General features: G+C 41.5%; 1 protein-coding gene across 6 annotated transcripts in view; it reads right to left on the reverse strand.

The window, feature by feature from the left end:
- Positions 1 to 24238, reverse strand: part of ATXN7 (ataxin 7) — a 144188-nt gene that overhangs the window by 8360 nt on the left and 111590 nt on the right. For all 6 annotated transcript variants that reach the window (XM_053930301.1, XM_053930303.2, XM_071222266.1 and 3 more), the window contains 6 exons: positions 15420 to 15672; positions 13133 to 13392; positions 12431 to 12513; positions 5496 to 5761; positions 3821 to 4019; positions 3342 to 3463 (listed from right to left, as the gene is read on the reverse strand). In XM_053930301.1, the coding sequence (XP_053786276.1) occupies positions 3342 to 3463; positions 3821 to 4019; positions 5496 to 5761; positions 12431 to 12513; positions 13133 to 13392; positions 15420 to 15672 (1183 nt within the window). The remainder of the gene's footprint in view (positions 1 to 3341; positions 3464 to 3820; positions 4020 to 5495; positions 5762 to 12430; positions 12514 to 13132; positions 13393 to 15419; positions 15673 to 24238) is intronic.

The following is a 24238-nucleotide window of genomic DNA, read 5'->3' on the forward strand; positions in this document are numbered from 1 at the left end:
GGACAAGGGAATGAAGCCTCAAATTTCAGCGGACTGCCAGTAGTAGTGTTGAAACAGTGTATTCTGTTAATAATGTCCAGGCAAGGTATTTATTTTGGGATGGGGAGCCATTTAAATAGTCCAAACAGGGAAGTCCCCTTTTATCTTAGCTCTGATGTTAAAATGTGACAGCACCAAAATTCCAAAACTCCATGGCCAAGTTAACTCAGAGGTGGCCAAACTGAAAGTGGCCTGACTGCAAGGGCAGAACCAAGACTGCTCTGCTCCTGCCGGCATGGGGCAGCCCTGGTAGAGCCAGTCACCACATCAGCGGGGGCTCCAGTTCCTCATCTTTCCAATGAGAAAGTTGGCCCAGACTCCCGCCAAAGTGCTTTCCACATGCTTTTAAAGAAGAACTATAGTAAATAATAAAAGGAATAATTACTGCAAGTGTTTGCAGCAACTTTAAAACTCCCATTCAAGAGTGCGGCCCTGGCCCTAAGTCAGTGCTTCTTAACCTTGGCTGCATCAGACACCAGAGTCACTGGGGAGTGGGGCCCAGACATTAGTAATTTCTAAATCTCTTCAGGAGATTCCAATATGAGCCCAAGATTGAGAAGCTGGCTTCTATCTCATCCCTGTACTCTCATGGAGGATAACCACTGATGCTACCTAAGAGCTTAGGAGGAATGCTGAGTCCCTAGGCCCCACTCCAGGTATACTTCATCAGGATTTGACTCTCAAAAAGGTCCCAGATGAATTGTCAGCACCTGCACCTTAAGGAAGCCCAGCTCTCAATGAAGTACTGAAGCTCCTGTTCACTGGGTGCAGTGGCTTCTCATACCCACCAGGTGGCTGAGAAAGTCAGTGCCTAAAGACCTGGCTGTTGGACCAAGTCTTAGGAAATGAAAAAAGCCTGGGGCGGATGGGGGTTGTGGATCTCTCAGGACTACATTACTGGTTTCTCTTTAAAAAGCTCTTTTAAATCATTCATTACCTTTGATAAAAAGAATAAACAGAAAGGATATGTTGTCACATTGGCCTGTGTTTGCGTAAATGAACTCTGTGAAGATACAAAAGCAACTGGTAAAAGTGTTTCTGTCTGTGGTGGGTGGGTGGAAAACTGGAAGGTGGAGAGGAAGAGAGAAAGAATGAACTCCAAGCCATAATCCTGCTTCTTCACAAGTTCGCAACACAAAGAGGAAAAACTCTCCACACAAGCCACTAGGAACTGAAAGCTTCACTCAAACTGCTGTTCATAAACCACTTACCAACATAATGAGGATAAAACATTCTGAGGATCCCTCTAAAACTCGCAGAAGTACAATAACCCATAGTTTAGTGAGACTGATGAGCTCTCCAAGTCCCACCAGGCAGTGTGAAGAAATAAATTGAGATTTTATGTATCTAAGGGTTTTCTGATAGAGACCCCAATAATCCCTATAAACCACTGCCCTGAGTCTGTCTCTGGACAGAGACGTTCCTTCATAAAGAAGAAAGAGGAGTCTCTTATAAGAACAAGAAGGAAATATGGACGAGAAAAACAGTAACATTACTCTGGCTCTGGTTTTCTTTCTTTCTTTCTTTTTAAAGATTTTAATTTACTTATTTTTAGAGAAAGGGGAATAGAGGGAGAAAGAGAGGGAGAGAAACATCAATGGGAGAACACCCCCAACAAGGGACCTGGCCTGCAATCCAGGCATGTGCCCTTCACTGGGAATCAAACTGGCGACCCTTTGGTTCATAGGCTGGTGCTCAATCCACTGAGCCACACCGGCCAGGACTAGCTCTGGTTTTCTAAGTGAACAAATACAAGTCCTATTAATGATCATGGAGACAGTTCTTTAAATTGTGGACTACCCGAGCTCTCTGGCTTCCTGTGACTTTATTAGGAAACCAAGGGAGGCAAATGGATGTTCTGGCAAAGTCCATTCAGGGAGGTACTAGTAAATCATGCCCAAATGGGGACTTGGGTTGGCCTATGGAATACTGGCCAGTTCCATTTAACAGTGGCTCAATGTTTCCCAAAGTAGGTACCCCCACATCACTAGTTCCCCAAGATGCTATCCTAAAAGAGGTTCCCAGGTCAAAAGAGCTTGGGGGACATTCCATATTTTACATGACATCTCCTGCTTTAAGATTACAGTGGAAAGTGCCCATTAATAGGGTCTGGAGAAGTCCTGAAGAAGAAAAAACCACAGCCCTGGCCAGGTAGCTCAGTTGGTTATAGCATCATCCCATACACCAAAGGGTTGTAGGTTTGATTCCCAGTCAGGACATATACCTAGGCTGTGGGTTTAATCCACGGTCGGGGTGTGTACAGGAGGCAAGAGATTAATGTTTCTCTCTAAAATTGATAAACATATCCTTGGGTAAGGAAGGAAGAAAGAAAGGAAGGGAGGGAAGGAGGGAGAGAAGGGAGGGAAGGAGGGAGAGAAGGAAGGAAACTATCTTACTTCTTGGGATGACCATGGAACTCTTCTTTCACTTAAAATCCCATTTGGGAAACACCAGCATAAAATTGCCATACAAGATGACTGTCTTATATCAGAGCACATGGTTCCTCTATCTAAAACCCTCAGCAGCCACCACCACCCTCAGAATCCAGGCCAGTGTCATGTGGCCCTGGCTGGCCTCTTGGATCTGGTCTTACACCACGCTCCCTTTCGTGCTCTTTCTCAAACAAACCACATTCTATTCTGACTCAGGACCTTCCCACGTATGGTTCTTTCTTCCTGGAACCCACTCTTCCCCACCATCCCATAGCTGCTCTTTCTCATCCATCTACCTCAGTTCAAGATCAAGGGATGCCTCTGCAGAGAGGCTTTTCCTGACTCCCCTGGCCTGCTGTCTTCCATGTCAGCTCTCTGGAACCAAACTGCCTTTGGGTCCAAATCATGGCCCTACGCTAACTTGCTGTGTGACTTTGTTTTTCAGTTTCCTTATCTGTAAAATAGCGATAATCGAGGGCACCTGACAATATGATTTGTGAAAATTAAATATATTTAGTAAGTTGCCTGGCATACAGTAAGCTTTAAATAAGTAATTATCAGTGTTTTCATTATCTCCCTTAGGACAAGCTATCATCTAACTCTAGTTTCTGTTTATTGGTTTTTATTTCTACGCCAACTAGAATGTGAGCTCCATACCTGCGCCTGGAACCCCAGCACCCAGAACAAGACATATTTGCTGAAAGAGTGAATGAATGCATGATGAGGGGCCTTTTTCCCAGGGCTAACAAAAGCCAGTTTCATTTAGATAAACCGTATCTTCATGAAATTAGTCCCATAAGAAATAAAGAGGATGCAGCACTGAGTCGTCTGTCCCCCTCCCATCCCAGAGGTGGTAAGACAGGCACTCACTTCCATAGCTGTGCATTCAGATGCTTCTCCACCATGAGGTTGAGGGCACAGCGAAGCCTGTTCCACCTGGAGTCAAACACGTAATAGCCTCTTCCAATCAGCCGGCTCCCGAATGTGCAAAACTGAAAGAAAGAGCACAGGTGCCCATGCTTGCTAGTTCGGACAGCAGCGCACACAGCAAGGGTCCTCTCTCCTTCAGGCATGGAGCTACTGTGAAAGACCGCCTACTCTGAGTACCACAGGCTGTGAAGCATGAGAGTGACAATGCCTGGCCCTGAGTTTCATGAAGAGAAAGGGAAAAGCATGAGATGTCCCCGGACACAGTGCATGCCGCCGCTGGGACACCCTGTGCTGAGCTGCTCTCACACTTTGACCATGTCCCACGCATATGGGCATGCCAAAGCCCCTGGCGCGCCCCCCTGCAGTATCTCATCCTTGCTGTATGGGGAGGGTTGATGCAGGGTGGGTGTGGAACTTACAGATGCTGGCTGAGGATGATGACCTGAATAATGACAGTCCAGTTTTTCAACAGACTCTTCTTTGTCATCGCCTTCTCCCTCCTCACTGGATAACCGAGAAGCTGGCTCAGTGGCAGGCAGGGGAGGGTGTGGAGATTCATGGACTGGAGGAGGGTCAATGGGGGCACTCCCACCTTGCTGAGCAGGGCAGCCTGGAGGCCTTGGTGAGCAGAAAGTGCAGCACTGATCAGACCACATGACTGGGAATCAGTCATCTTAACTAAGATACAACAACGTATCCAAAACCACCTAGGGATCTGGGGCCACCTCTAGTACTGGGCAAACCTGAGCCAGGTGGCCCAGGAGTAAAGAATCCTCTCCCCTGAACTGCAGGATGTCAAATGCAGCTGTGTACCAGGTCTAGCCTAGGGGACTTATAACTAACTCTCCTTTCTACAGCCACTTGGGGGCTCAGGTCCTCCTGCTAGTCTCCCCAAAGAAGGGAAAATATATTTGGAATTTGAGAGAAATCTTTCTTTGATTCCTCTTCAAATTTCACCTGGTTTTGGGTTTCTAAGGCAATGAATGAGACAGTTGACAAAATGCTCTACAATAACCTAAGAGGGACAGGAGGTGATAAAATAACTAGGTAGCATTGCTACTTTATGTGAAAAAGTGATCTGAGACAGCAATGTATTTTTTCTCCATATACAAAGGCCTAGTCGTTCTAGAATTAAGCTTAGTTTTTTATAGATGGAAAAACTTCAATGAGAAGATGGCCAAAGAAAGGATTTGCTAAGGAATCATGCCAGGGCTTGCTTGGCCGCACTCTGGGGAGCTTCCTTGACTGCTCTTCTACCGTGTTGCTCAAAAACCAGAGGGTTCATGTTGGGAATGGGGTCAAGCTCATGTCTGGGTTTCCATGGGGGAGGATTTCAAGGATCAGACATATGAGTGTGAAATGTGAGGCTATGGCAACAAGGGTTGGCACATTCCTAAGCAGAAGCTCTTGCTGCCCATGGCCAACACTAGAGGCCTCATTTTCTATGCCTTTTTCTTTTTCTTCCCTCAGTAAATTGGGTACAAAGTCCTTTACTTCAACATGGTTAAGTACATAAGCACAGACATACATATATGCAGCCCACCAGCACTGTCTCTGAGGCACATGTATGGTTAGGTTTGCAATAAAAAACACTCTGATCCATGGCTTAGTGCATTGCTAACATGCCTAATACATGTTTAGGCCAAAGACCCACATGAATGAATGAAAAAAATATGCTGATAAATGGACGCTGAAAAAACTCAGGCTGAATGTCTGTCCCCTGCAAGGGATTCCCATGCTGCACTTTGCAAGAAGCAAGACAGATGAATGGGAAATTGCTGCCAAAGCCATGGGAAATGTTCCAGTCACTAACCTGTGGGCAGGACCCAGGTGTCAGCCCTGCTCAGTGGGCTTAAGAGACACAGACCACTGAGCAGGAGTGGGGCAGATAATTCTAGCTTTATTCTGCTGCTTGCATTAGGCCAAGAAGAGCCCAATGATGAACTCAACAATTTATTTTTCCTTAGAGTAAAACCCAATTTAAAAACATCTCATCTTCTCATACTGAGCCTGACATCATGACCACACTGGGGTTTTACTGTGTCTCCAATCTGTTCTCAGAATGGGGAGAAGGAGTTGGAAAACTCAGCTTACCTTGGAAGACTGGGGGTATGAGGTTTAGGTTTACTAGCTACAAAAGGCTTCGATTCAGAAGGAATCACTCCTTGAGAGTTTGAGTGTGGCTCCTGTGAAATTCTAGGAGGGGCAGGATGTGGGTCCCTGAGAGGCTGCATTGGTTGCTGAGAGTCCGGATGGCGAATCGATTCCTTTTCCCTGGTTTTGTTTTTGTGCTCGGCTAATAACACATCAAATCGTTTTCTTCTACCCTGGACAGCCCTCCGCTGGGTTAAGGAATGTGTCTGTGGACCAAAGAAAGATAGAAATGGAGGTATCTCAGTAATAACTTTTTTGTCATATATCCAAAAACACCATTCCCAATAAAAAAGCAATCTAGACCATTAGCATAGTCAAAGGCTGCTCAGTGTTTGATAAGCTAAAAAATAAGAGCATGATCTTTTTTCTTTAGCTAGAAGAGAGGCATGTATTCCAGGTTCCACACATAAGATAGCTTGGTGATTTTATTTCTGCCAGAGGAAAGAAGGAATGTTCGCCGTGCTACTGGTATGTCACCAAGCAACAAACCGTACAAACATGCAGGTGCAACAGGAACAATTCCTTTATTGGGCTCTTACTAACTCCACTACAAAAATCCCTCTTTGTGCCATTCAGAATTTTAAATGTTAAAAGGAAGAAACAATTATTCCACAAAACATGTATCAGAAAGTCTTCTTTTAGTGACTGTTGGAGAGTAGAAACTAAACATGACTGTTTCTCTACACTGCAATGAAAATGCCATTTCAGGATAGGAAGTGGCTCAAAGCAAGCTGGAGACGGACTGCCAGGGCCAAGTCAAGTCTTTATAAGGCTGACAGGAGAAGAGATATAAAGTACAGTGAATCCTGAATTAAGTGAATTCATTCACATACTTCCTTCTCTCTTTTATGTTACAAACTACTGCAAATGATACTTCATGTACATTCATGGATCTATACATTATACAAATGTGTTGTTCTACAGGTTTGTATGTTTGCCAAAATTCAATGGGTTTAAGAGGAATTAGGCCTCTACTATCCTTTTCAAATTCAGTAACATAACCTACCTCCTCCTCAGACACAATGCAAACTGTGTATGCCCAGAATCTAATCTGAGCTTGCCTTCTTTTTAAATTTTGACTTCATTTTCTTTAATATGTAATATATTTACAAGACAGTAAACTAAATGAAGACAAGGAACGGTTTTATTCGGTGCTATACCAGCAACTAGGATAGCACCTGGCATTCAATAAATGCTTCAAACAAAAAATATATGAAAATAATAGCCCTCCAACATGTGTCAAATGAACAAATGAATGCATAACATCACTGGTACACCTGTCTGTCTCTCCAGCCAAATGTAGAAGCCTCTCCTCCCTGGTGCTTAGCACAGAAAAGCCAGGTGAAAAAAATTAGGCAGAGATGATCAATACTTTCCCAGCTCGGTTTGCAGAGTAAATAATATTTCCACTGAGTGCTAAAGAGCCCTCTAAACACAAATCTGAAGCCCCCAACCCCCATCAGTAATCTCTGGGGCTGCCTAAAGCTTACAGGATAAAGACTGTGTATCTAGGCTTCTGAACCATGCACCCACGCCCTTTGTTCTTTGGTATCAAGTGCCTCCTCCTTCTGTTCAGTCCCCCAGCTGTCTTTCAGACCGTAAGGTCTGCTCATCACAGAGCTGCTGTACAAGCTGTTTCCTCTGGTACCTCTGGCTTGTGGACTCAAAATCTATTGGCACAGAGGGCACAGGACATTGGGCAGATGAGAAAGCAAGGAGGTGACAGTAAGAGTGGCAGGCAGACAACAGGCAAGGGACAAGAAATAGGAGGTGAAACAGCAGATCCCCTGACAGCAAAGAGAATGGATAATGTTCTAAGTCCAAGACAGGAGAGACCTGGGCAGTAAGGTGGGGGACATTCAGTGAGGTACTGGAGCATGTTTAGCCTACCACAGCTGAATAGATTCAGGCCACAGAGGCAGAAAAGGGTGAGCCACCAACAGAGCACAGGAAGAAAGGAAGGGTATTCTATGAAAGGGCTGGCCTACCAAGATGCTGCATTTTCTGCCAGTTCTATGCTGAACTCTTGACATGCCAGGGCTGAAGATATCTATTAAGGTGATGAGAGGGTCAGCATCATACCACAGACAGTACTGACACTCTTAACACATGGAGAGCATACATGATTTGAGAAGGAAGATGGGAGAAAAATGCAGGATCCATATCATGTCAGTTTACCCACCAATAAAGGTTCAGGAAGAAGGCTGGTCGAACCCCTTGCATATTCTGAATTGATAACGCTTCTGATTCACCAGCATGCCTCAGAGAGGATTTAAAAAAACAGCATGTTGCAAAAAGAAAACATCCTTCATTGACCATAGGTATCATAACACTGAGAAATCTGTTACTGAGAGTCAGGCAGGCAGGAAGAAAGCAGAGAGGATGGCAAACTATGACAATGACATGGAGTAGGGCTGAGGCACGCCTTCACAAGTTCCTTAGGGGCAGCTGACATGACACAATCCTGCAGAGTTCAAATGGCTATCTCAAAGAACAACTACACACCACTATGTGTATTGAATTAATATTATATAAAACAAAAACAATTTGTTCTGAGCTAGGAGTTTTTAATCTAGAGATTCAAGGGTGGGCCTGCAGTGGGAATGTCCAACAAATCCTGAAATAGAATGCAAAATTCTGAGATCAAAAGTTCAGTTTGGGATGTACAGGTCTCTAACCTAATCAAGAAAAAAAGAGAGAGGACCCAAATAAACACAATCAGAAATGAAAGAGGAGAGATTGCAACTGATACCACAGAAAGGACTTACAAAGGACTGTAAGAAATTACTATGAAGAACTATATGCCAAGAAATGTGAAAACCTAGCTGAAATGGACAAATTTCTAGAAAAATATAACCTTCCAAAACTCAATGAAGAAGAAGCAGAAAGCCTGAAAAGACCAGTAACAGCTGATGAAATTGAAACAATAATCAAAAAGGTTCCAACCCACAAAAGCCGTGGACCAGACGGTTTCACAGGAGAATTCTACAAAGCATTTAAGGGAGAGTTGAGCCCCATCCTCCACAGATTATTTCAAAAAATTCAAGAAGATGGAAGACTCCCAAAATCTTTTTATGTAGCCAACATCATCCTAATCCCAAAACCAGATAAAGACATAACAAAGAAAGAAAACTTCAGGCCAATATTGCTGATGAACATAGATGCTAAAATCCTCAGCAAAATATTGGCAAACCGCATCCAGCAATACGTTAAAAAGATCATACATACACCATGTTCAAGTGGGATTCATCCCAGGGATGCAAGGATGGTACACTATTCCCAAATCAATAATACATCATACACCACACATAAACAAAAGCAAAGACAAAAATCACATGATCATATCAATACACGTGGAAAAAGCATTTGATAAGATTACAGCACCCATGTATGATAAAAATGTTCAGCAAAGTGGGAATAGAGGGAGCATTCCTCAACATAATAAAGGCCCTATATGAGAGACCTACAGCCAACATCATACTCAATGGACAAAAACTTAAGAGCTTTTCCACTAAGATCAGGAACAAGACAAGGATACCTACTCTCACTACTCCTTTTCAGCATAGTACTGGCAGTCCTAGCCACAGCATTCAGACAAGAAAAAGAAATAAAAGGCATCCAAATTGGAAAGGAGGAAACAAAACCGTCACTGTTTGCAGATGACATGATAGTGTCCACAGAAAATCCTATAGACTCCACCAAAAAACTACTCGACCTGATAAATGAATTTGGCAAAACAGCTGGATACAAAGTCAATACTCAGAAATCAAAGGCATACTTGTACACCAATAATGAAACATCAGAAACAGAAATCAGGAAAAAAAATCCCATTTGATATAGCAACAAGAAAAATAAAGTACCTAGGAATAACCCTAACCAAAGAGGTAAAAGACCTGTACTCAGAAAACTATACAACACTGAAGAAAGAAATTAAGGAAGACATAAACAAATGGAAGCATGTACCATGCTCATGGATTGGAAGAATTAACATCATCAAAATGGCCATACTACCCAAAGCGATTTATTGATTCAGTGCAATCCCTATTAAAGTACCCATGACATATTTCACAGATACAGAACGAACACTTCAAAAATTCATATGGAACCATAAATTACCCCGAATAGCTGCAGCAATTTTGAGAAAGAACAAAGTAGGAGGGATCACAATACCCGATATCAAACTGTATTACAAGGCTACTGTAATCAAAAACGATTGGTACTGGCATGAAAACAGGCACATAGACCAATGGAACAGAAGGGAGAGCCCAGAAATAAACCCAAGTCTCTACGGTTAATTAATATTTGACAAAGGAGGAAGGAGCATAAATTGCAGCAAAAATTGCCTCTTCAACAAATGGTGTTGGGAGATCTGGACGGTTACGTGCAAACAAATGAAACTCAATCACCAACTTACACCACACACAAAAATAAATTCAAGGTGGATAAAAGACTTAAATATAAGTCAGAACACCATAAAAGTCCTAGAGGAAAACATTGGCAGGAAAATCTCAGACATTCCACTTAGCATCATGTTCATGGATATGTCCCCTAAAGCAAAGGACATAAAGGAAATAATAAGTAAATGGGGCCTCATCAAATTAAGAAGCTTGTACACAGCTAAAGAAAATAGCATTAAAATAAAAAGAGAACCAACTGTATGGGAAAACACATTTGCCAACGATACCTTGGAGAAGGGTCTGATCTCCAAAATATGTAAAGAACTCACACGACTCCACTCCAGGAAGACAAACCACCCAATTAAAAAATGGGCAAAGGACTTGAACAGACAATTCTCCAAAGAGGACATACAGAGGGCCCAGAGAGACATGAAAAGATGCTCAACATCACTAGCCATCAGAGAGATGCAAATTAAAACCACAATGAGGTACCATCTCACATCATTCAGAATGGCCAACATAAACAAATCAACAAACAAGTGTTGGAGAGGATGCGGAGAAAAGGGAACCCTAGTACTTTGTTGGTGGGAATGAAGACTGGTGAGGCCACTGTGGAAAACAGTATGGAATTTCCTCAGAAAACTAAAAATGGAACTGCCCTTTGACCCAGCAATTCTGTTGCTGGGATTATACCCTAAGAACCCTGAAACACCAATCCAAAAGAACCTGTGCACCCCAATGTTCATAGCAGCACAATTTACAATAGCCAAGTACTGGAAGCAACCTAAGTGCCCATCAGCAAACAAGTGGATCCAAAAACTATGGTATATTTGCACAATGGAATTCTATGCAGCAGAGAGAAAGAAGGAGCTTATACCCTTTGCAACAGCATGGATGGAACTGGAGAGCATTATGCTAAGTGAAATAAGCCAGGTGGTGAGGGACAAATACCGTATGATCTCACCTTTAACTGGAACATAATCAACAGAAGAAAAAAAGTAAACAAAATATAACCAGAGTCATTGAAGGTAAGAACAATCTAACAGTAGCCAGAGGAGAGGTGGGAGGAGACAGTGGGGAGAAGGGTTTTCAGGAAGTACTATAAAGGACACATGGACAAACCAAGGGTGAGGGTGGAAGCAAGGGAGGAGGTGGGTTTGGATGGGGTGGGGGGGAGTGGTGGGGAGAAAATGCAGACAACTGTAATTGAACAATAATAAAATAATTAAAATAAATTAAATTAAAAATTTAAATTAAAATAAAATCCACTAAGAAATAACATTTCCTATTTCTAGGAAATTATAATATTCCACCACTGTTTAGGGGTGGAGTGGAGCCTGAGGTCCTTTATTCAAACACAATCTTTCATAAAATTTAAATAATATCCCAAGAATTTTACTAACTTTTAGAGGAGACAAAACTAATTTTTACAACTTTTAACCCCTCCTCTAAACAAGGAGTTTTAAACTACATACTTCAGTGGAGTGATTCTTAATATTTCTTGAATTTTTCTGAAGGGTAGTTGGGGACACTCTCCAGAGAAATGCAAATAAACATACATGTTCATTTATGTTTGAACAGCAGGTGCACTGATGCATGTAAGCCACTCTACGTGAACAACCCTTACTTTGTAACGAACGTACACCCTTCTAGTTAGCAAAATGCGATTTTAAAAGAAAACCTCAGGAAAGAAAGGACCATTACATTTTCTTAGCTTACATATAAATTAGATTGTATGTTACCTAATATATTTTTTAAATCTTTAAAAAAATTTTATTTTATTTCAGAGAGAGGGGGAGGGAGGCAGGAGGAGAGGGAGAGAAACATCAACTGGTTGCCTTCTTCAAGCACCCCAACCAGGGATACAGCATGGAGCCTAAAACCCAGGCATGTGAGCTGACCGGGAATCAAACTGGCGACCTTTCAGTTTGCAGGACAACACCCAACCAACTGAGCGCCATGCTGGCCAAGGCACCTAATATTAAAAACAAAACAAAAAAACCTAGAAAAATAAGGCTATCTAAAAGCCATAAAATATTAAAGTGGCTCTTTAAAATTTAAGAACCACGGATTATAAAAACATTTTAAGACTGTTCATGTATCTGCAAAGGTAGTTCCTGGACTTGTTTTAAGTCAGTATAATTTAAACATTAAAGGGTAGCCTCCCATATTAAATTTCTCTGAAGAAATGTTAAAAACCTTTGAAAACAACATACTGACAAATGAAGAACACTATTCTCCTGGATACAACACAGCTCACTGGAAACAAAACCTCTCTGAAGACTGTAGTTTATAACAACAGACTTCACATTTTCTGAACCTGAGGCTTTCTCATAGAAACCAAGTTATCCCTTTACTTACGAATTTCAGAATAATCCACAGATTAGATCCCCTCTGGGTTACAGACTTGGGAGCAATGCCATCTATTCCAGCTCCCTAAGCTTGTCAGAGCATTCAGCTGTCCAGGAGGCCACTTACCTTGCATGTCAAAGACCGGGTGCAGGGCTTCTTGGTGTCGAGATCGATAACCCCACAGTGTATGTCAGGATCAAACTCTCTTTCTGTCAAAAGCACACAGAGATTACAACGGGCTCACCAAACATTCCCTTTTCTTATTTTGTAAACAAGGAAAGAGGAGAAATCTTTTTTTTTTTAATTTTTATTGTTATTCAATTACAGTTGTATGCCTTTTCTCCCCATCCCTCCACCCCACCCCAGCTGAACCCACCTCCCTCCCCAACCTCCACCCTCCCCCTTGGTTTTGTCCATGTGTCCTTTATAGTAGTGAGGAGAAATCTTAAAACAGACAAATTGTACCTTGAATAAAAGCTACCGCATTTATCAATAAATATAAAATATACAATGTGTGAGTACTGCACAGAAGCAGTGACATCACTGAGAGTGGGAATTACTGCCACTAGGTAACATGACAGAGACAAAGGTAGCATTACTGTATTACTCCACTCAGAAATACATCACTCGAAAGCTATTTTTACATTATTCACACACCCATGTGGTTTAAAACCAACAGTGAAGAGGTCAAGCATACTACTTAAGGAAATTCCTCCTAAAGCTGAAGTTGACCAGTTTTAAAGAGGACTTAATGATAGCAGTACATCTGCTCTCCTATGAATGGCCAATTAAGACACAGAGAAGCATTAAGAGAAAATGTAAAGTTACCTGATAATCTCTTATTTAAAAATTTCCTGTTATTAGAATTATCTTCAGACTTCTTTTCCAGAGTGGGCGGTGTAGGAAGCCCTTTGCCATTCAGAATTTGTCCAGGTGAAGGCAAGGTTGGCTTTGGTATTGAGGGGCAGTTAAGGCCAGGCTTGACTGGGGAACTCACAGTAGCAGGACAGGTTGGCCCCATCGCAGATTTCAGTAGTGTGCCATCCATCTTCGGATGAATCTTCTCCACTTTAACAGAGGGCGTCATGCTGTGGTAGGGGAGCAAGAACACCAGTACCTAAGTGCCCAGAGGCCCCAGTGACCCAGAGAGATGGAAGAGAGCCTGGATCTACCTGTGCACTGCATACAGTTAGGCTCCCAAGGCACCTTATGAAAATTTGTTAGGACTATCCAGAAAACTCAGGGAAGTGCACACTTATTCAATCCATACATCCTTCTGGCAAGGCAAAGGGCTCCAGTAACCAGCAAATCTACCTGCTCTTTCACCATTCCAGACCTATCTTACACAGGAGCCCATGGGAGATACAGACCTGATATCCAATGCAATTCCTATAAGAAGCAAAATCTGAAAAGGTCTGAAAGGATGAAAGGATACTTGCAGGGCCTGTAGAGAATGTCTCTGAGAACTGTCATTTTGAAAAAAGAACCCAACAAAACAAAGGAAATTGAATGAGCAGAGAACATGGAATTAAAATTTCTAAGAAATGTCACTAAGGACTTACAAGAACTCAAATAAACCTAACAAGGTATCTCCAAGAAGAGGCTCTCTGCTCATGTTAGTGAGTAGAACATGTTTAATTAGTAAATGATGTGTCACTGAAGTGATAATTCTGTAGTCCCTGAAAAAGGTTTACAATATAGATGCTTGAAATATTAGTGCCTGGTACACAGCTGGGGAGCACTGAATACCTGTGCCACTACCAAAGAACTGATCTCTTGGCATCTTACTGGCATGATTACTTGGGTGGCAAATGTTGGTATGAAGCTAACAGTTGGCCTGGTCACCCTCTACAGCCCAGCTTCCAGTAAGAAGATTTGGATTGATGAGATTTTATAAACTCTGTTCAGTAGAGGCAGTGCTCTAACAGTTGTTAAGCTGGCAAGTGACTTACACGCCATGCTGGCATTTTCTTTGGCTTTCAGACAGCTCTAGGAACAAAAGCCAAGCTTTTGCACTGTCCTTGCACTTCTGACAGATGAGCAAAGGCCGGGGGCTTAGTAACCAGGACAAACAGCTCCAAACAGCTGTACCTGGGACAGCCTGACATAGCAGAGACACTGCAAGATGCCAGGGCTGCTCCCAGCTGGCATGTTCCTGAGCAGCAGCAGGTGGGGGACGCTGCCTTGAGATTAGCCAGATACTCAGACCTGGGACTGAGATGGGGCATACTCTGCAAAGGGAGGCAAGTCAGGGTAAAGTTGCTGCCACAAAGGCTGAGGGATGCCGAGACAAGGCAATATATGCTTCTCTGGGAGTGCACAGTGGCTTCCTCACAGGACATAGGGAGCCTGCCAATCTGCAGGTCCACTATGGAAACTTGCCAAAGCCTCGCCTGGCTGGTGGGTACGAACTTCCCCAGTCTTCCCTCATTGCCACAGTACTGTGATGTGAACCCAGGACCAGGAAAGGAAGCACTGTTTCCCTATTTGGTCTGCAGGCCCTGGGAAATCCTAGTACAGCATCTGGGAATCTCTTCCTCTTTTATTCCTACTATTACCAAAAGCAACAGCTTCCATTTACTCTCTCCTGTGAGCCAGCCACTACACCAGACACTTGGCTCTAATATATTAATCCTACTGCTCCCAATAACCCTGCAAAATGGTTGGTATTTTTAGACTTCAAGAAAAACAGTGTCATGTCCAAGGCCCCACAGCCAAGAAGTGACAGAGTTGGGATTCACTGGAACCCAGGATTTGAATGAGGGCTCAACCTTACTATAATGCCTTCTTACCTGGAAAAGGGGGATAACAACAATACCTATTTCATAGGGTTGTTGTGATAATTAAGTGACAATACACACAGAGATAAGTTTTAATAGGCAGCACACAATAAAGGAGAAATAAAAATAAAGTATTATTCACCTTACAATTAATGCAACTACTACTCTGTAAAGTTGTCCAAGATATGAAAGGGAACCAGAAAGAAACCACATATATTTGAATTTTCCCCAAAGTAGGCTCTCTTTCCCAGGATGCTCAGATACTCTCAGATGACTGGTGTGCACAGTTCTACTTGCATCAGGTAAGCATTATGGACCCTCTTGGCCATACTCACATTCTAGCATGGGGGACTCTACTCTGCTGAATGGGATGCATTGGCCTGGTGTTCCCCCTGAGCTGTAGTTTCTCTTTGGGCAATTTCAACAGCTTGGAACTTAATGAGGATGTGCTGAGAACACCTCCGCTGGCACAGCGGCTGCTTCCACCGGCACTGCTGCCTTTGCTTTTGGACAGAGAAGGGAAGAAGGAGAATACTGACGTGGGAGGAACTGCCAAAGAAGGCTTGCTGGATGAGTTATGTCTTCTTTCTGAAAAGGAAAACAAAGACAAAGAAAAAAAAAGACACCATGGTTCAGGAAAGTCTCCAATGGAATCCTGGAAACGTCCCCTGAAATACAACACATTTAGGTTCAAAGATGCCTCACTAAGTAAACATATATTAAAATCTGCAGCTTTCAGAAAGGTTTATCTAGGCCCCAGACTTATTTAGGATTCCAGGAACTGACTCTTCTGCTGAGGAAACACCTCAGCATAAAGAGCTTTACCATTCATAGATAGCCATTAAGAAGTTAAACAGTCATTCTAAACCAGAGAATACTGGGTTTTGCACATGAACCTCACTGGCTCCAATTTGTAGTCAGAGAGAAGAAAATTATTCATTCATCTGCAGAACTCTGCTAATTATCACCTTGTTGAACTCATTCTTCCTTGCTAGCATGGTACCTCTCCAATTTTCAAAGCAGCAAAATATTAAGAAACAGGTTGTACCTTCATTTTTTTTCTGTCACTACCCACTAGCATATGACATCAAATAAGAATGTTTCTAGGGTTATCTTATCATTTTTTAAGAATTTGTGCTGAAATTTTCCAGTGAATCATTTTACTCCCCCCCTTTTTTAATCATGTCACTCAACTACAGATGGCATAGCTCTGGTTCACATCACGAAGATGCCGAAGGCACAAGACAAAAACACCACAAATAGCTGTAGCTGGCGTTTACACCAGTAAGTAATGCATACTTAAGTAGAAACTATACAGGTATAACTGAAAATAAGTCTATCCCACAGAGAATCAGGTTTTCTCAGAGTAAGGCAATCCATATTAAATAAACTGAGAGCAGCTGAAGAATGTTACCACTGGAAACAGGTAAATTTTTTTTTTTTTTTTTTAAAGATTTTATTTATTTATTTCCAGAGAGAGGGGAAGAGAGGGAGAAAGAGAAGGAGAGAAACACAATGTGTGGTCGCCTCTCACATGGCCCCCACCGGGGAACTGGCCTTGCAACCCAGGCATGTGCCCCGACTGGGAACCGAACCGGCGACCCCCTGGTTCACAGCCCACACTCAATCCACTGAGCTACACCAGCGAGGGCGGAAACAGGTAAATTATTTAGTAACATTATCTACTTAAGTGCTTTATGATGGTAGCTTAGTGCCTGCCTTCATTTAAATTTGTAATTTAAAATGACACATTTGCTTAACTCTAAGTTTTAAAATGTATGTGGTCCAACATTTATTTATCACAATATGGAAGCTTCACCAGTATTTGAGAAATTAGGCATATTAGAATCAATGACTATAAGCATCACTTAAATGGTTTATTGCCAAAAGATCTTTTTATGCCAGTCTTGAGCCTCTCTATACAGCTGTGATGACTTGTTCCCAGAAGGACATTAGCTCAATGATTCTTTATGAGGTACCTAAGAACCTGCTCTACACCAGGACAAAATTATCATGCCATATACAGTCAAAATTCAAATTCTCCAACTTGACCACACAAAGGCCACAACCAGATTAGAAGGGCTAACTTGATAAGAAAGTTGTGCATAAAAGTTTAATAAAATTATTAAACTTAAGATAACAAGTTTAATAATTTTCCAAATTTGAAATCTGAGGTTTTTAAATTTAGCTTCTCTCTTGTCTGTGATCCCAAGCACTTTGAATATCCTTCCAGGCACAAGGACTTGCCAGCCAGGACTGTAAAACTTTCCATTCTGCTGTCTACACCTCAAATGGTGAAGCTTCCCTAAATTACAGCTCAGTCTTGCCCTGTAAGGCATGGCATAGCGCAGGCCTTCAGTTAACATCTCTATGATCCACACAGCTTTTCTTGTGAATACGAATGATTTTCAAATGGTCCTAGACCAGTGGTTCTCAACCTTGGCTACACATTGGCATAACTAAATGAGCTTAAAAAAATACTGATGACTGAGTCCCACTCTCAGAGATTGTGACTGAGCTGGTGTGGGGTGTGGCCTGGGCACAACAGGGTAGCCAAGATTGACAGCCTGCCTTACACCAGGCTAATGCCTCAAACACCATTAACCACAACTAAGTTAACATCTGCATAGTACTGAGAACACTGCTTGACACATGGCACTATATTTCAGGGTTTGTTAAAGCTCATTGCTGCTACTGCTCCTCACTAATATTTTCAAACTTCTATCAACTGCAAACTATTTTCATTGTTTTTACCAAAGCCAGATAACATACTACTTTGTGCTCAACATTTTAATTTAAATGATCAACTCTACTGTTCTCTACTCCTCCTTAGTCTAGTATTAACCGGTCTCTCATGGGGGCATTATTGGTATTTTGGACAGGACAATTCTTATATAGGTAATTCCTGGTCTCCCACCCCTTCATCACAACAGTGCCTGCCTCTCTCTCTGCCAGGTACAACATGAAATCACTCCCCAACCCATCTGCACATGGCCCAGCATACAGCACAACACCTCACTTGATAGTTTTCCAAAACTGTAGTATCTATGAACAACAGGTCTGGTAAGCTTACCATACATATTTTTCTGATACACACACACACACACACACACAAATCATCTCATGTATCCCAGTGGCAGTATACTAATGGAACAATACTACGTCTGTGGTGTGCAGAGGGGGAAAAACCCAACTAGGACTTGGACTTTAAAGAAGTATACTCCTTTTACCATCTTCTGGGTTTCAGAATTCTCAGGTGAAGTGCCTCCAGTAAATGTGATATATTTTCTTTTGATATCAAATGACGTAAATACAATTCTCAATCTAATTAAGTCAGTCAGTTCTGATGCAATGCTTGTTTTGAGGATGTAAATGTATTCCAAAGTCTTTGATATACTAAAAAAAAAAAATTGAGCAGAAAGAAGTTTTGCATTTGCGTTTGCAAGATTTCATCTTCAAGAAGCACGAGATGAATGCAGAAACCTATATGTGGCTGAACTGAACCCCATGGGAAACACAAAATGTCCCTCACATACACCATCCTCCTCAGGTCACCACAGATGTGATGAGCCACACTCATCCACGTCTGGTGCTACAACCTTCCACTGATTTCTGAGCACTTTCCTCTCACCACGACACAATAGCTCACAAGCTGTAATTCTCCTGACACCTACTTCTAGAAGCAAATGTCAGGTCATTTTCAAGGTAAACTGTCCTATCTATTTACCATTTATGTATTTTTTAACCGTTTAATCTATGTAAAACTGTATTACCATTTTCGTTAGGTTCCTATTTTTTTCTGTGTATCACACTGAAGAAGTTTTTTTTTTTCCTTTAAATCCTCACTGGAGGATATGCTTATTGATTTTAGACACAGAGAGAGAGGAAGGGAAGGTTCAGAGAGAGAGAGAGAGAGAGAGAAACATCAGTGTGAGAGAGAAACATCGATTGGTTGCCTCCTATACCCGGGTATGGAACCCATAACCTTTTGGTGCATGGGACGATGCTCCAACCAACTAATTCACTAGGCCAAAGCTCATTGAAAAAGTTTTTGAGTGTTATGCCTACCATCCAATTTTGTCAATGAGTCTGATGTGGTTTTTAGTACAGAATTCTACATAGTGCAGTAATTTTTAAGGAATGTGTGTTGTGTTATAGCATAACCAAATGGAATGCCAAGCTTGTCCTTTTAATTTTCTATTCCTATTATAGTCCATTCTCCTCATTTTCTTTAGTTAATTCTTTTCTTGTTTAATTCCTGAAATGGGATTTTGCACTACAAAATCAAGATTCAAAGCTTCCTAACATTAAAAGTCAGCTGATATATCAATAACATTTCCAAAAAATTATATTTTCTACTTCAACAATAAAAGCTATTTAAAAATGGAGAATGGCAATCTATCATGTGAAATTCTTTCAGTCACTAAAACTTAAAATTTGAACCAGGCGTGTGTGTGTGTGTGTGTGTGTGTGTACCTGAGATTCTGGCTGAAAAGTGCCAGCTCAAAAAAATCCTTGTCATGTTGCTGAAGTGAGTTGTTCCTTCACATCATGGTCTGGTAACTTATTCACTGGAAAGGGCAGCATGTGGCTTTCGCTTTGCAAGAAAGCAAAGAGGAAAACCCAATTCAATTATAGCTGAGTTGGCCTCTTCTCATTGTTTTCACTGTGGGCCCTTATTTTTCACAAAAGATTTTAAAATGGACTTCCAGCTTAGAACAGTATTATGGTTCTAGATCAAAAGTGAAATGGGTACATTATAGGTAGGGCTAGGGACTTTACATTCAGTGGACAAACGGGGCGGGGGGGGGGCAGATGCTAAGCATAACTGCAATGTGGTCTGGTGAGGAGTCGAAGTTGAACTTTCAAAGCACTCCTTTCTCCAGGGTCTGGAACAGGCCCAGACAAAGCACACTCTTGTCCCTGAAAGAGGAGGGCACTTTGAATGACTCCAGCCAAAGGGAGACCAACAGACAGACAAACACAAATACAGAGAAAGACTCAGAAGAGGCAGAAAGCTACATTGGTGAGTATGTGTCAGCGGCAGGCAGAGGAGACTTGGCTGGCAGACAGACAGATGTGAAAATAAAGGTAGAGAAAGAGATAGCAAGTTATGGATGCATCGGGCTTTCATTCCCCTTGTGGCTTGAACATGTGACACCACTGAAGACAAGGGCAGGATACTGGGGAGGGAACAGCACAGCTTTCTTTAAGTCTTCCAAAGTGGAAAGCAAGCAAAAATACTGAGCCTGTGATTTAGGAATCATGCTGAAATTTATATATACATATACATATATACATACACATATACATATATATATATAAAAACACATACATGCACACACGGAAGTACTGACACAAATACAAACCAAAAAGGAACTCAAAGCAAATACTTAAAGACTTTTTTAAGTCAAAAATAAATAATGCTTTGAAAATAACAAAAATTAATTTATAATGTACAAGTGTCAAAGTTAAAGCACAAACATAAAAAGCAGTCTAAGCAAACTGTAATTTCAAACTACTCATCCTTGAGGGAACCAACTGTATGTGAAGATATATTTGCCAATGATACCTCAGAGAAGGGTTTGATGTCCAAAACATATAAGGAACTCACACAACTCTACTCCAGGAAGATGAACAATCCAATTAAAAAATGGGCAAAGGACCTGAACAGGCACTTCTCCAAGGAAGACATACAGAGGGCTCAGAGACATATGAAAGGATGCTCACTAGCCATCAGAGAGATGCAAATGAAAAACACAATGAGATACCACTTCATCACACCTGTCAGAATAGCCATCATAAACAAATCAACAAACAGTAAGTGCTAGTGAGGTTGTGTACTGTTGGTGAGAATGTAAACTGGTGCAGCCACTGTGAAAAACAGTATGGAATTTCTCCCCAAAACTAAAAATGGAACTGCCTTTTGACCCAGCAATACCACTGCTAGGATTATACCGCAAGAATACTGAAACACCAATTCAAAAGAACCTATGCACCTCAATGTTCATAGCAGCACAATTTACAATAGCCAAGTGCTGAAGCAACCTAAGTGCCCATCAGTAAATAACTGGATCAAAAAACCAGGATTCATTTACACAATGGATATCATGCAGCAGGAAAGAAGGAGCTCCTACCCTTCCCAACAGCACAGATGGAACTGGAGAGCATTATGCTAAGTGAAACAAGCCACGCAGTAAAAGACAAATACCATATGATCTCACTTATAAGAAGAAGCTAATCAACAAAACAAGCAAGCAAAATATAACCAGAGACATTGAAATAAAGAACAAGCTGACAGTAACCAGAGGGGTGGGAGAAAGAAAGGGAAGAGTTGTCAAGGAACATGTATACAGGACCCATGGACAAAGCCAAAGAGGGGAAGGATTGAGGGTGGGAGGTGGGGGTGAGGGTGGGTGGGGCAGGGGAGAATGGTGGCAGAAAAATGGAGACAACTGTACTTGAATGACAATAAGAAAAAGATTAAAAAAAACTTTTCATGCTTGAAAAAAATCTAGAGGTATGTATGTCCAACCTTTTTAAAGAGGTAGAGCTATGATGCAATCCCAGGCAGGATGACTCCAGCACTGAGGCTAAAACCACATTACAATCCATTTGCCCTTAGGTGGCATAATAGCAAGGATTTATGCATGGTCCAAAGGCAGAATGGAAGGGTAAAGGTGACGGTCAGGGCATGTATCAGTAAGAAGCCCCTCTTCCCAACTGCTCAGCAAAAGTAGGATAACTATTAGCACCAAAGATTACAGAGGCTGAACATACAACAAGGTCAAGGCTGAACATACAACAGGGTCAAGACAGAATTTTGGTAAACTTGCGAGGGAAATCCTCAATCTGTTTAAGGAAAACTCAGGATTTCACCTTTCTATTTTGGAAGTTGCTATCCTAAAGATTAGCTATGGTTGTTAGCCAGTGTAGGGGATTTTGGTTTTGTTTTTTTTGGTTTTTTTTTTTTTTTTTTGGCTCAGGTGGTATTAGAACATCAAAGATGGTTTGAAGAGTGTATTTTGGTTTGGTAGAAAGTACCACCAGAGCTGTCTGACTTGGCTAAAAAGACTCACCTTACAAAGTTCTGAGATAACTATGTTTTATAAAGTACCACCAGTAGGAGCAGGAAATACCTCTTCTATAGGATTAGGCTGGCCCCCATCAACCAACCCAATTATGCATGCTTATCTAGTCCTGACTGCCTTTTCAACAGAGGTTCAAGGCTGTTGCGAATAATCTTGATGTGAAATGACTGAGTAGCTAACCAGCCTGAATAGAATACAAAGAAAAATAAAAATACTTTTTTATAGGTCACTTGAAAGGGCAAGAACTTTGGAGTCACAGAGCCTTGTGAGTTCAACTTCTTATTCTGCCACTTACTAACTGGGTGACCCTAGGCAATGACCCAACTCCATCTGCCTTGGCAGCCTCTTCATCTGTCAAGTCTACCTTTCAGGGCTTTTGGGGATTAAATGACAATTGTAAAGCCTGCATCCCAAGGTGGACTATGGACTAGGTACTGGGAACGCAACAGGGAGTAAGACAGATGCTCCCAATTAGTTCAGCTGATGCCAGTTACAGACTTAAGTGAGGAAGGCCTGCTGATTATTAAAGCTGGTAGAAATCACTTAAAAACAAACCAAACCCATTTCAAGTTATCTTCTCTAATGTGGTACAGATTTAACTTATTGTCAGTCCAGGAAGATACTAAGTTCTTCTCAGGTAAGAGCTTAGAGGAACGACTTCTAGAATTCATTTTTTATAAATTCACACCAAACAAAAAGGATGCTCATTCAAGCTAAAATTATTTTATAAATAAAAAGTTGGCTCATTTTCTTGACACAGTTGGGTCACTCAGGAAGAACAATAGGTGAAACGAAAAAAAGTGAACTTCAAGTTTATGAATCTCCAAGGATGGAAATTTTAAGCAGGTTATCAAAGAATTGATTACTAAAGCTCACAAATGTTTCTCTAAATGGAAGTTGCACTCTTGGATGGATTCGAACAGGAAAGGCTAAACAGCACATACTTTGTAAGGAAACGGCTAATGAGAAATACAATCCACACTTCAAGGAATATATGATTTCATGGGGTCTCTGAGGGCCCCATTCCACTAAGACCCTACAATTGCTCCCATTTAAAGCAAGGATTTTTAACAGTGAAGCTTACCCAGGGCCATTAAGATGTAAAACACAGGTAAACGTGTACAGGTTCTTTGTCCAGGCATAGCCAAGTAATAATTACATACACCAAGAAGCTCAGTTTAGAAACTCTGGGTCATTCACTAAGCAAACTTTTCACAGAATTAAATTATTTTGATATCCATGTCAAAAATAACTACAATGTGCTATTATAGAGCTCCTGGTTAACCCAAACTAACTGTTACACTTTACTCTCAGGACACCAAACACAATTCTCGGGGTCAATTGGCACCATCTGTCTTTCGTAAGGATATTTACCCCCTAAGAAACATCCCAGATCAGGACCTGAGGCAGATTATAAATTAGGACTGAACAGATATATTTTTAAAGCCTAGAACTTCTTCCTTACAGATCTACTTTGATCCACATCAGTGTTCTCCCTAAACTTTAGAGATTCAAAATGGAATCACATTCCATATCTTTCATTCGATCTGCACATTATCTAGACTATTATTTAGTTAATATAGAGGATCTGGCACAAATAACATCCCCCCCTTAACAAATCATAAGTATGTAATTCTGTAACATAACAGTATCACACTCAAGCACACCATATGACATTTTAGGTGAAATGTTCAAGTTGCTGTCCATCTCATACAAAACAGTCACGTACCCTACCAACTACACTCAGGCAGGTGTTACTTCTGCTGGACCCCGTATTTTTCAAAATTCAGTGGCTGACTAGGCATACCTAATTTAGCATTTATAAGCAGTATCTATGAAACAAGAATTTTGGGTTTGACATAGTAATTATCTATTTTTTTCCCCTGGTAACTGTTAAAAAATACTTAGTATATCATTTAAAATCACACCATGAAGGCCCTGGCTGGTGTGGCTCAGTGGATTGAGAGCGGGTCTGTGAACCAAAGGGTTTCCAGTTTGATTCCCAGTCATGGCACATGTCTGGGTTGTGGGCCAGGTCCCCAATAGGGGGCATACAAAAGGCA

This window comes from Desmodus rotundus, chromosome 8 (assembly GCF_022682495.2).
Source record: "Desmodus rotundus isolate HL8 chromosome 8, HLdesRot8A.1, whole genome shotgun sequence".
In the NCBI taxonomy this organism is placed as follows: Eukaryota; Metazoa; Chordata; class Mammalia; order Chiroptera; family Phyllostomidae; genus Desmodus; species Desmodus rotundus.